The sequence below is a fragment of the Oncorhynchus kisutch genome, linkage group LG3 (genome assembly GCF_002021735.2).
Source record: "Oncorhynchus kisutch isolate 150728-3 linkage group LG3, Okis_V2, whole genome shotgun sequence".
Classification (NCBI taxonomy): Eukaryota; Metazoa; Chordata; class Actinopteri; order Salmoniformes; family Salmonidae; genus Oncorhynchus; species Oncorhynchus kisutch.
In genome coordinates, this window is record NC_034176.2 from 49,028,022 (window position 1) to 49,040,832 (window position 12,811).

Consider the following 12,811-nt stretch of genomic DNA (forward strand, 5'->3'; position numbering starts at 1 on the left):
TCGTTTTCTGACCGGATACTTTTTTTTTTACACTTGAGTAGTTTCTTTTACTTGAATAAATTACAATCTAAGTAGCACTACTTTTCCTTAAGTACAGAATTTCAGTACTCTACCCACCTCTGCAAATTATACATAGCCTAACTATAAAATGTTGGCAAGCATCCACACCGAGGAAAGTTTATCGTTCTACAGTAGGCGTACATCTGTCAAACAACTGATTACCCAAATCAGCTCATCAACTCAGCCAGGGAAACAAACAGTAGCCTATTATTGTTTTTTTTACACATTTTATTATGTGACAATGAAGCATAGCATACAAAATGTACCCTATTGGAATATAATTAAATAACAAGGGCCTATTGCAACCAATCGATGGAACTAGATTATCGCCAGTTGATGTCCCGTTAAACCATCAATATGTGCTAAATTCCCCCACACAGCTGATCTCAATTGCCACCATTATTGGTCACCTCATTACCGCTCCCTAAAAGATGTCAGTGTTTACCTTAGTCAGAGATCTGTAAAATTACGAGATGCTCATGTCTCCGCACTAACAATGGGAGTTGTTGTCCAAAAGGCAGGAAAGGAAGGCAGGCAATAAGTCTCTAGGTCTGCATGTTAAGCCCATATAAACACATTGGGCTTATTCAGGACAGATTTTGTGCGAGAGTGAGCACTCTCACTCCACCTCTTCCCCTATGCCTTAGTCCTGCTTGCAACCAGTCTTTCAAGATATGTTCACCCTCTGATTGGTATTGTCATCAGAACAACCATCCTTTTTTGAACAGACTAAGGGTGATTTATGTATTTGACAAAGGATTTCCTCGACTGTGGCTATTTACCCAACACTTTCTATGAATGGAAATATTGGTGTAACCTAGTAAGCCTACTGTGATTATTTTATTTGTTTGCTATTTATGTTATCCAAAAGTATCTGGTGTGTGTTTGGTCATTTCTTACCAAGATCAGGGGTAAAATATCCCTGACTGTCCATATTTGAAATGTGTAACTAGAAAGTGTATCAGGGGGTTTGAGTTATTTGTGCCAGAATCAAACCCATGCTGACATGGTAGACCTATGTGCGCACTGAAGGCATCGCCACTAACCACTAGACCACCACAGGCCATGGTTGAACAAACCTTTGACAGCTCATTCGTAACCTTAGGATACAATTCACACTTGTATGTCAATTTATTAAGCTATATAATGTGTATGGCTGCATTTCAAATACATTTTTGTACGGTGCATTCGAAAGTATTCAGACCCCTTCCCTTTTTCCAAATGTTGTTACGTTACTGCCTTATTCTAAAATGTATTAAATGTTTGTTTTTCCTCATCAATATACACAATATCCCATAATGACAAAGCAAAAACAGGTTTTTAGACATTTTTGCAAATGTATAAAAAAAATTAACTGATGCCTTATTTATATACGTTTTCAGATCTTTTGCTATGAGACTCGAAAATGAGATCAGGTGCATCCTGATCATCCTTGAGATGTTTCTACAACTTGATTGGAGTCCACCTGTGGTAAAATCAGTTGTTTGGACATGATTTTCAAAAGCACACAGCTGTCTACATAAGGTCCCACAGTTGACAGTGCGTGTCAAAGCAAAAAACCAAGCTATTAGGTTGAAGGAATTGTCTGTAGAGCTCCAAGACAGGATTGTGTCAAAGCAAAGATCTGTGGCACTGAAGGTCCCCATAAACACAGTGGCCTCCATTTTTAAATGGAAGGAGTTTGGAACCACTAAGACTCTTCCTTGAGCTGGCCTCCCCACCAAACTGAGCAATTGGGAGAGAAGGGCCTTGGTCAGGGGGGTGACCAAGAACCAGATGGTCACTCTGACATAGTTCCACAGTTCCTCTGTGGAGATGGGAGAACCAATTAGTCCTTTATGGTAGAGTGGCCAGATGGAAGCCACTCAGTAAAAGGCATATGACAGGCACCTAAAGACTCTCAGACCATGAGAAACAAGATTCTCTGGTCTGATGAAACCAAGATTGAACTCTTTGTCCTGAATGCCAAGTGTCACGTCTGGAGGGAACCTGGTACCATCCCTACTGTGAAGCATGGTGGTGGCAGCATCATGCTGTGGGGATGTTATTCAGTGGCAGGGACTGGGAGACTAGTCAGGATCGAGGGAAAGATGAATGGGGCAAAGTACAGAACGATCCTTGATGCAGAGTGCTCAGGACCTCAGACAGGGGGCGAAGGTTCACCTTCCAACAGAACAATGACCCTAAGCACACAGCCAAGACAACGCAGGAGTGCTTTGGGACAAGTCTCTGAATGTCCTCGAGTGGCCCAGCCAGAGCCCAGACTTGAACCCGATCGCTGGAGAGACCTGAAAATAGCTGTGCAGCGACGCTCCCCATCCAACCTGACAGAGCTTGAGGATCTGCAGAGAAGAATGGGAGATGCTCCCCAAATATAGGTGTGCCACGCTTGTAGTGTCATACCCAAGAAGACTTGAGGCTGTAATCGGTGCCACAGGTGCTTCACAAGCATTTCGCTACACTCGCAATAACATCTGCTAACCATGTGTATGTAACCAATTATATATATTTTTGAGTAAAGGGTCTGAATACTTTTGTAATATTTCTGGGTTTTATTTGTAATAAATTTACTAACATTTCTAAAAATCTTTTGTGTGTAGTTTGATGAGGATTTTTTTTTTTAAAGCAATTTTAGAATAAGGCTTTAACGTAACAAAATGTGGAAAAAGTGAAGGGGGTCTGAATACTTTCAGAATGCACTGTACATTTGAATGTTGCAGTAATAGGACCTAGGCCTAGCGTTTGAGCGAGTGAGAGAGAATATTATTTGATAGCAGGCCTGATCCCAATGACTCGACTACCCCCGCATGGAGATAAAGAGAACTGATCATTTGTATGCAATCATGAGGCTCATTTGAATGTCCTGATGCAGCAGGACAATTCTCCACAAGAAAGAGTGATCATCTTATTATCCGACATCTGTATGTAAGCATTTAAAGCATGAAACAGTGGACTGTATGTCAAGCACATTCTAACGCAGCATTTCTCTTTCTCCACAGGCCTCCAGGTAAGAATGTTTGTACCAATGTCATCTGAAAACATGATATTACTCTTGTGTCGAGAGCCAATTGTCTACATTTGGATCAAAACATTTTGCAATCTTGATTTACACTGATGTGAATACTGTGTATGGTTAGTTCATTGTGTGTAACATGTTAACAGTTGTGCTGTTGTAATTTAGAATGGAGATTCTCAGAGAGGAAGAATGGACAGGGGAAACTCACTGCCAAGTGTGCTGGCTGAGAAGGTCAGGACGTCTGCTGTTTGACATCCATTTCTGATCAGACTTGATATGCTAGAAATGTCTTTTCCCTAATGTTGATCTCTGTTTTTCCACTATTCTTAGAATTGCATAAGTACAATAAGCAGTCTTTAATGTCAGCTACAAACCTATCCATATCTTTACAATTCAGAAGGACATCTGTAGATACTGTACATTAATGTTTACATCCCAAATGGCACTCTATTCCCTATATAGTGCACTAGTGGACTATGTAGGGGAAAGGGTGCCATTTTCTGACACATCCAATGTCAAGCTTTGTGCTGATAGTATAAGCCTCTATAGATGCAGAGTTATGGCTTTGACCTCCTTCTGAGATGGCTGACCATTTTTTCCATAGATATATCCATATGAAATGCTCCTAGTGACCCACAGGAGAAGGAATAAACTCCCACCAGGAGTAGACAGGATGAGACTGGAGGTAGGATCAGTACTCCCTTGCTTTATATCTCTAGAATAACTTAATTGTGCAAACCGCTGGCCATGTCGTTTAACACATTAGTTACAGTTGGGGTCTTGGGTGTAGGGGTGCCTCTAGTTGCTAATCTTGGGTCAGTTTAGCCTTTTCTTCACTATTGGTTAAGATTTGGATTGGGGGAGGGGAATATGATGCTAGATCTGTACCTTGGGGAAACTTAACCCCAGAGCAGGTTTTGTGATGTGGAGCATGTATAGGTAACTGCCAAAATAAAGAGAACACCAACATAGTGTCTTAATAAGTGGGCCACTACGAGCCAGAACAGCTTCGATGCATCTTGGCATAGATTCTACAAGTGATTGGAACGCTATTGGAGGGATGCAACACCTTTCTTCCAGGACAAATGCCATAATTTGGTGTTTTGTTGATGGTGGTGGAAAATACTGTCTCAAGGGCCACTCCAGAATCTTCCATAAGTGTTAAATTGGGTTGAGATCTGGTGACTGAGAAGGCCATGGCATATGGTTTACATTATTTTCATGCTCATCAAACCATTCAGTGACCACCCATGCCCTGTGGATGGAGCCATTGTCATCCTATGGGGGCATAGCCATGGTAGACAAAATAATGTCCTGCCCAGCATTTTTTATATATGACCCTAAGTATGATGTGATGTTAATTGCTTAATTCACTCAGGAACCACACCTGTGTGGAAGCACCTGCTTTCAAAATACTTTGTATCATTTACTTGTATTTTCATTATTTTGGCAGTTACCTGTAGATTGTGAAGTCTGTCTGATATATGATCTGGCCATCTCCTTTGTAGAGGCATCTGTCCATGGAGGAATTCCAGAATCTATTTGGAATGCCCATTGAGGAATTTGATTGCCTCTCCCTCTGGAAGCGGAATGACTTGAAGAAGAGGGTTTCCCTTTTTTAGTGAGGAGACCTACCTACACATCAAAAGCCACCACACTTCCTTGGGGAATTAGATAAACATAAACTGTCCAATGCAACAACCCAGGAAGGGAGATTAAATTAATGTCTGTCATATCTTTGCCAAATCGGATGCTTTGAATCCCCATTCCTTATATCAACTCTATAACAACTCTATAAAGTGTCAGAGCCTTCATATACTCTTGAATTGTAGTTGCATCAGCAGAGAAGAAACCTAATAAGAGGACAGAGGCTTGGGCCAAGTAGAGATTTCATTAAGTCTTTTATTTGGTCCGTACTAACAGGCCCACCAATAGAGTTAGATTGGACTGCCCACATATATACCTACAGTAAGCTGTTTTACTGCTAATCAAAGTTATGGATGGCTAATTCTCAGTTACTAGAGCACTGCCACATGTGAAGCCATATCGATTTATTAATTAAACCACAAATACCAATAAAATGTTTTTGTTTATAGAATTGGAGCACTAGATGGATGCCTCAATTTCAATACACCTTAAATTCCCTATTTCAAAATACAAACATTGCACTAAGCTGAATAGTCCACTTATTTTTTTAAATAAATAACAATTTGAAGTGTAAATCAATTTGTAAATCAATAGTTAAAGTTTTTTAAGCTGTGCTGGTTTAGAGACTATTGTGTCCCAAATGGTACTTTATTCTCATGTAGTACAAACCTTTTGACCAGGGCCCACAGGGCTCCCATAAGGCTCTGGTCAAAAGTAGTGAACTACATAGTGAATAGGGTGCCATTTGTGATGCACAATACAATCTGTCAGACTCAGTCACTCTACACATCAGGTGTAGATTTATAGAACATAAAACCTTACCTCCAAGATGTCTGCATCTTAACCCTATCCAGACATGCAAACATACAAATGATCAAAATCATCCACGACTTATAGCCAATATAGGTTTCTGACTGAATGATTGTCTAAACAGTACATATTGCCCACTTGAAAAAAAGTGTGCTCTTATTATTTTACTACTGGTATGTTGGATGAAGTGCAGTTTTCCTGTTTTAAAAGGTGAGAACATTAAGGAGTATTCATAGGCTAAGTTAGCTTCAAAATCTTGTTAGACGCTTACCTTTACAACACTGGCCACTGCCCTGTTTATATATATCAAGTTTGTACACCACTCCAGAAGGGTTTTAGACATGTTGCTTTTGTGACCAAATAATGTACAGCTATTTTTTTATTAGATAAAAAATCCTTTCATGTATCAATACAAGAATGTAGGGTAAATAAACACATTCATCATTAAAAAGAAGGAAGATAACCACCTCCCTTACAAATGCACTACATTGGAATGAGGACAGGAGGTCAATGGACTAGGAGGGTCACCACTGGGGGAACAGAAGGAGTTGAGAGCAAGAGACACAAGGGGCTGCTTCCTGTGTTCCGCTATGACCACATCAACCTCCATATTGGACTGAAGCAGTGGCCGGGTGGAGGTGTGGCTTCTTATACCCCCTAACTGACAATGTCATGGCACAAAAAACAAAAACAAATCTTGGATGGATGTAGGCTAAAGGACTCGGAGGCCAGCCTTTCTGTCCACTTTCCCTGTGCCTTGAATGCTACAGTCGAGTTCTTCCCAAATGGCACCCTATTTGGTATATAGTGCACTACTTTTGACCAGGGCCAATAGGACTCTGGTCAAACACTATAAGTAGTGCACTATATATTGTGCCATTTGGGACATAGTTACAGTGTGGAGCCTGTTAAGGTCCTGGTCAGGCCTCACTCCAGTCATTTTTCTTATCATCAGGTGAGGTGGTAGCAAAGACACTGTCACAAAATGTTTTGAGTTGGCACACATGTGCCTCTAGAGCCCCAACTAGGGATGTATGAAAGTCAACCATGGAGCATCAGTGTATTCTATCTATGAACATTTTTGAGTGGTCATTGCACATATCCACTTTGTGACTGCTTTGCTTTTGGTTTTAGTTCTGCCTGTGTTTTTTGAAAGACAAGGGGCCCGGAAGGATTGCATTATGAACAAGCCCTTGAGCTGGAAACTGTTCACTTGATGGTGAGGGTAATAGACTATCTTCTAGATTCCATGCTCCAGTATATAATAATGATGACATTATCTTTACCAATGGGATACCTGACTGAGGATACACCCTATTCATAATGCTTTCAAATGCTCTCACTGTATCAAGCACTCTCATGGTAGTTAAGACATTGTCACAGCATCATCTAAGCTTATCTTCATGTTTTGTATGTGAAAGTGGGCTGGGGAAAACATTTAAAGGAAATATTGAGTTAGAGTGATTGGCTTGTACCTCACTTCCTAGGTTTTTTGAATCTGTAAGTCATTAAAATACGGAGTTTTTTTAATGTAGTTTTAGATTAACCTGATTTGATAACTAATATAATGACAAACGTGTATATGATTGATTAGTACCATTGCAAGATTGAGCTCAGATATTGTACATTGTTTTGTGTATTCTGATGCAACTAGGGTGCAAAACATACACAGCAATGAATGCACACAAGCATATTTTCTCATTTAAACTAAGGTGAAAGAGGACTGAAATGATCAATGGTGAGTGGAAATAAAATGCATTTTTTGGTTTGAGGAAAATCTATTTTCCATCTTTGTGTAGGCTATATATTGTTGGTCGTTGGCATCTCCAGTAAGGGTGATTGAAACATTTTTGCTATGTCTGGCCTTAACTTAAAAGGAGAGTTTACCCAAATTACAAAATTACATGAATTTCCTTACCCTGTACGCAGTCTATGGACAATGTATGACAGCAATCCATGCTTTGGTTTTGTTTACCTGGCCACTGTTTCAAATACTAACTTTGTAGCATTCGTGGCACATATCCAATGGAAGTCAATGGGAAAAATATTCACATTTTCACACTTCATGTCCAAATCATCCTAAAGTATTAAATACAATTATTTTTGTACCTCAATTAAGTTACTTAGCAATGATTTGGACATGAAGTGTGAAAATGCTTATGTTGTTCCCATTTACTTTTATTGGATTTGTGCAACAAATGCACAAAAGAAAACAGGTAAACAAAACCAAACCAAAGCGAGGATTGCTGTAATACCTTGTCCATAGAATGCTTACAGGATAAGGAAACCAATATGTAATTTTGTCATTTGGGTGAACTATCCATTTATTTTTACTTAACACACACATGCACACGCGCGCACACACGTCATGCCCAAAGGGGGCACTTGCCCCCTCAGATTTGTAATTAGCCACTAGCCACCTATACATTTTATGAAGTTGTCTTTAGCTAGCCGAGATAGGTTCCCAATCTTCCAACCTCATAACTAGGTACCAATAAGCCATTTCAGGCTATCAATTAAGTTAGAGTAGATTGCTTGTCTAACTATTTTAGCTGGCAAACCTGCTGGCAAAAGTGGTAGACTTTAGAAAAGCAATCAATTACTAAATGTACTGAAATGTAGAACAATACATATATTTTTGACATAGAATTAAGAATAATGATTATCGCTCTAGATTGCAGGGAAAGCAATTTCAGGTGTTTGAAAAATGCTAAATTCTCCAACTTCAGGATATCATCCCCTAGCCATCCTCACATACTTTGTGCTCCCTCAGATTTTGGGGGTGCATGACCCACCCATCAAACACACACACATACACGCCACCTCCAGTGGTCCCCCGCCCCTAGTGGTCGCTTTATGTAGATTTTTTGCAATAGTGAGAAGGGGAGTGACTTTTCTTATGGTTTTTGCTGGTCGACGAGTTGAGCTGGAGTTTCACTGTTGACTAGCCTAGTCTCATCACCTCAACCTATAGAACATCAAGCTAAGATATTGTCGTCGGAGAGAACTGTGGCTCATATTGGACACAGCTATGATATCGGGGGGGAAATAAACTTCCCAGGGACGCTTTGAGCATTTCCAGGAATGGACAAACAAAAAGGTAGGCTGAACATCAGTGGGATGCAAGGGGACTATCCATTTATCCAATAAATACAGACAGCAATACCTAACCATGGGCATTCATTGCACCGATTTGTTTTTGGCAACCAGGATACGTCACACGGCATACTTCATTGTATGAGGTTTAAACGTTCTAGTAAATTCTCTTCCAAGCTGTATTCATTTTGATCAACATCTAGCCTACTTGACATGACTTAGGGGCTATCACTTTCTTATTATATGCATAACCATTAGGTCTTCAAGTAGGTGAACTGATTGGGATATAACGCAGGCTACTAGCCTATATATTACTATGATATTACATAAATGCATATACATTTTTTCCACGTTGTGGCATTTTCTTTGCGCGCAACAGTGCAGCCGCAATGCTACAAAATGTAGCGAAGAGAAATGTGATAGTAGAGCCCTGCTCTTCCTGTTTAACATCAGTGCGCACCACCTGCTTAATTAGGCCAACAGTTAATAATCAGTCCATGAATTTAGCTATTTGGAATTGAGTGACACTGGACTCATTGGCTAATGCAGAAAGTTTTATTGACGCCATGGAAGTCCAAAAAAAGAGCTCATGTGAGTGACCCTGAGTCCATCGTGTTTTTCAGTGAGATAATGTGACTCAGTGGTTTCTATCATGGAATAGCGGAAGAAAAGCAATCGGAAATACCCTACTCTGTTTTCCCAACAACTACGAAATCTCCAGAGAGAAAAACCAGTAGGATTGTTTATTTTAAGGGTAAAGTCTGGCCCATTTAAATTCTCAAGGAGTTAAAGGAGTTCTCAGAAGCACTGAAGCAACTTGTTTTACCTTGAATTAACATGCTTTTTATTTAGTGCTCCAAAACTCACCCTGTTTGGAAACAAAATTACATCATGGATAATATTACATCCTGACCAGACACATGGCCTGCATCTCTTTTCACTGCTCCACAAATGCTAATCAGAGCAGCTTTTTCTCTTCACCGCTTTCCTTCTACCCAATTGCTGTCATTATCTGGTCACCACTGGATGAAAAGGAAAACAAGCGCAGGCTCTCCACCCAAAACAGACAAGCTGCAAGACACACTCACCCACTCACATTCTGTCTTCTCTCTGTCCCTCTCTCTCTTGCACACACAAATTGCATTTGGGTGGCATTAAACACTTCAGCCTTTCTTCAGTCTTGACCAGAAATAGACTTTACCCATGAAATTCAACATTCACACAGCTTGAGTGAATTGTTCTTAAGGTAGGTGATTGTGTACAGCTTAAAGCCATCATGCCAAAGCTGACAGTCTGTCAGCCATTGCCCCATAGCCACAGATTGTATATATTGCTGATCTCAGTTTTGATCATGTGTGCATATGTGTGGCAAACACACAGCAACTTCAAAGGCTGCAGTGCCAAGCCCATAGCAGCCCAGGAACAGGATGTTGTGTTGATGGTAGGATAGAGACCTCTTTAATTTAGGAGATCAACATTCCTCATTAAGGCACATCTACTTTTCACCATCTTGCCGCTTCTAAAGAGCACGCATACACACACACACCTCAACCCACTCCATTACAGAGTCCCTCATTTAGAGACTAGGCACAACAGAGCAGGAACTCTTCTGTCACCATTGAAGACTTTTCATAGCTTTACATCAACAACACATGAATGTCCTACCATAGCTTTAGCCCAGGCATAGTCATTGCATGTAATCAAAAATAATGTGTTGTGTTTTCCTCAGTCAGCTGAATGTGCCGCTTAGTTCATAGAACCTTGGTTATGTGAGTAACCCCAGAGTAGCCTTATTAGCAGCTGGGACAAACAAAGCGGGAAAAGTGGATTATAGCGCTTCTGGCGCATCTCAAAATCGTTTCCTTCCTATGAATTTGGCTCTGGAATTTAAGGAGCTATTAGCAACTATAACCACATCCCTGAAAGCCAGGACTCTCAGGAACACGTACATGTCTTCTGTTTCCACCTACGACACAAGCTGTGCAGAATAACTGAGGGAAATGAACTGATTCTCCACAAACGATCATAAATAAGATTGTTTGATGATCATCCCTGATGTTTTTCTGAACTTTCCAATAGCTTTCTGATGTATTTCAATCACTCCAAACCAAACTTCCTTCAGACAGAAATTTACCATTACCTGATTTGACACACACAACCGGTTAAACGTTTTAGTACACCTACTAATTCAAGTTAAAAAAAAATATATTGCACTATGTTCTATATTGTAGAACAATGGTGAAGACGTCAAAACTATGAAATAACATATGGAATCATGTAGTAACCAAAAAAGTGTTATAATATATTTTATATTTGTCACACCCTGACCTTAGAGATCCCTGTTTATTCTCTATATTTTGTTTAGGTCAGGGTGTGACTAGGGTGGGTACTCTAGTTTTTGTATATCTATGTTTTCTTTTTCATTGTTGACCTAGTATGGTTCCCAATCAGAGGCAGCTGTCTACCGTTGTCTCTGATTGGGGATCATACTTAGGCAGCCCTTTTCCCGCCTTCAGTTGTGGGATCTTGTCTTTGTTTAGTTGCATGTATTTTCTCACGACATAGCTTTTCGTTCATTGTATTGTTCATTGTTTTTTTTGCTGGTTCACATTTTAATAAAATATGATGAACTCAAATCAAGCTGCGCCTTGGTCTACCCTTAACGACGAACGTTACAATATTTTTGATTATTCAAATAGCCACCCTTTGCCTTGATGACAGCTTTGCACACTCTTGGCATTCTCTCAAACAGCTTCACCTAGGTGTTCTAAAACTTTTGATCGGTAGTCTATCTTGTGCTATAACTTTGATTGAAATAATGGCAATAAGGTCAAATTCTAAAGATTCATCAAATTATATTGCACATTTGTTTTTGATACCCAATTGTCCTAAAATAGAGAATTGGATAATGAAATAGCTTGATGGTCCATGTTAATAGAATCTTAAATATCATGTATAAACCCATTTAATATAACGTCTGAGTCAATTTGACTTTGTGACCCCCCCAGACCCCGTTCTTTGAATGGTATGGCAGGTCGCCCAGTGATTTTGCTTTACAAAAGTGATTCCCTCAGACATTTTTGTGACTACCACTGCTTTAGTCCCTTATTTTACATTGTGGAGTGGAGGTTTAAATTAGAAAAATTCTACCAGTTTAAAGCAGCATTAGTTTTGTAAATATATAGTTGAAAAGCTCCCACTTGAAAACATGACTTATGTATAATGAACTTCAAAGTCCACTGATTTAGCATATTCTGTCAATGGTCTCTCTGTGTGGTTTGAAATGAATGGTCACCTACTTTGAAGACCAGAAACAACAGGGCCAGTGATCTCAATGCAAAATAAATAAGTTTTCCTCAAGCTTTGTACACCTCTGGGATGGTTTCAGTGAACAATCCTTCAGGGCCTGTATTTATAGTGGGAGTGCTGATAATATATACGATTACATGGATAAGGGGGAACTGATTCTAGATCAGCACTCCTACTCAGATACTTTATGGCCCATGTTTCCCCTTCCAAAAAACACCACATTTGAAAATAACGTGGTTTTCAGACACGTGTGTAGTTTCATGTGTGTTTTTCCCTCTTCTGAAGATGTGTGATGTGTATGATGACAGAAAAAAAACTTTTGCGGTTAAATTCCCATGTACTGAATAAAACATACAAGTTAAATGGGTTTCCATTACCTTTTCAACTATACTGCTGGTTGTCTCACAAAAATAAATGTTCTGTTTCCATCAGGCCTGTCATGAAATGTTTTATCCAAAGTATTTTACTCACATAAAAAGGTTGGAAACGTGGTTACTACAAAAAAAATTGCATCACTATTATTCCACAATGTAGAAAATAGTCAAAATAAAGAAAAACCCTTGAATGAGTAGGTGTTCTAAAACCTTTGACCGGTAGTGTATACAGAACAGAATGAGGTATAAACAAACTATATTTATTGAATATAATATTTTCTATAGAATCTTAAGATAAGTGAATATTAACATTAACATAAATAAGAAATTGTGTTAAATATAAATATAGAAAATAATAAAATAACACTGAGCTTTGGCTCGGCTGCCTGGTAATGATGCACCGATATGACATTTTTGGCCGATACCGATATCTAATATTTTCCTTGCAAAAAACCCCCGATACCGATAACCGATATTAAACAGTTTTGCGGCCTTTTAA

General features: G+C 39.4%; 2 protein-coding genes across 10 annotated transcripts in view; both read left to right on the top strand.

Annotated features, from left to right (window-relative positions):
• LOC109884164 (dematin) overlaps positions 1–7,314 on the top strand; it is a 90,049-nt gene extending 82,735 nt beyond the window's left edge. For all 7 annotated transcript variants that reach the window (XM_020476193.2, XM_020476172.2, XM_020476160.2 and 4 more), the window contains 4 exons: positions 3,060–3,067; positions 3,242–3,307; positions 3,681–3,761; positions 4,585–7,314. In XM_020476193.2, coding sequence (XP_020331782.1) covers positions 3,060–3,067; positions 3,242–3,307; positions 3,681–3,761; positions 4,585–4,698 — 269 coding nt within the window. In that variant the 3' untranslated portion in view covers positions 4,699–7,314. The remainder of the gene's footprint in view (positions 1–3,059; positions 3,068–3,241; positions 3,308–3,680; positions 3,762–4,584) is intronic.
• A 197-nt stretch (positions 7,315–7,511) lies between these two features.
• The window catches only part of si:dkey-220o5.5 (actin filament-associated protein 1-like 2), a 118,191-nt gene continuing 112,891 nt past the window's right edge, over positions 7,512–12,811 (top strand). For 2 of the 3 annotated variants that reach the window (XM_031807638.1, XM_031807643.1), the window contains exon 1: positions 7,818–8,633. Coding sequence is in view for 1 of the 3 variants with exons in the window: in XM_020476202.2 (XP_020331791.1) it covers positions 8,618–8,633 (16 nt within the window). In the remaining 2 variants the exon portion in view is untranslated. Of the gene's footprint in view, positions 8,634–12,811 lie in introns of all 3 variants that reach the window. The other variant, XM_020476202.2, reaches the window with a different exon arrangement.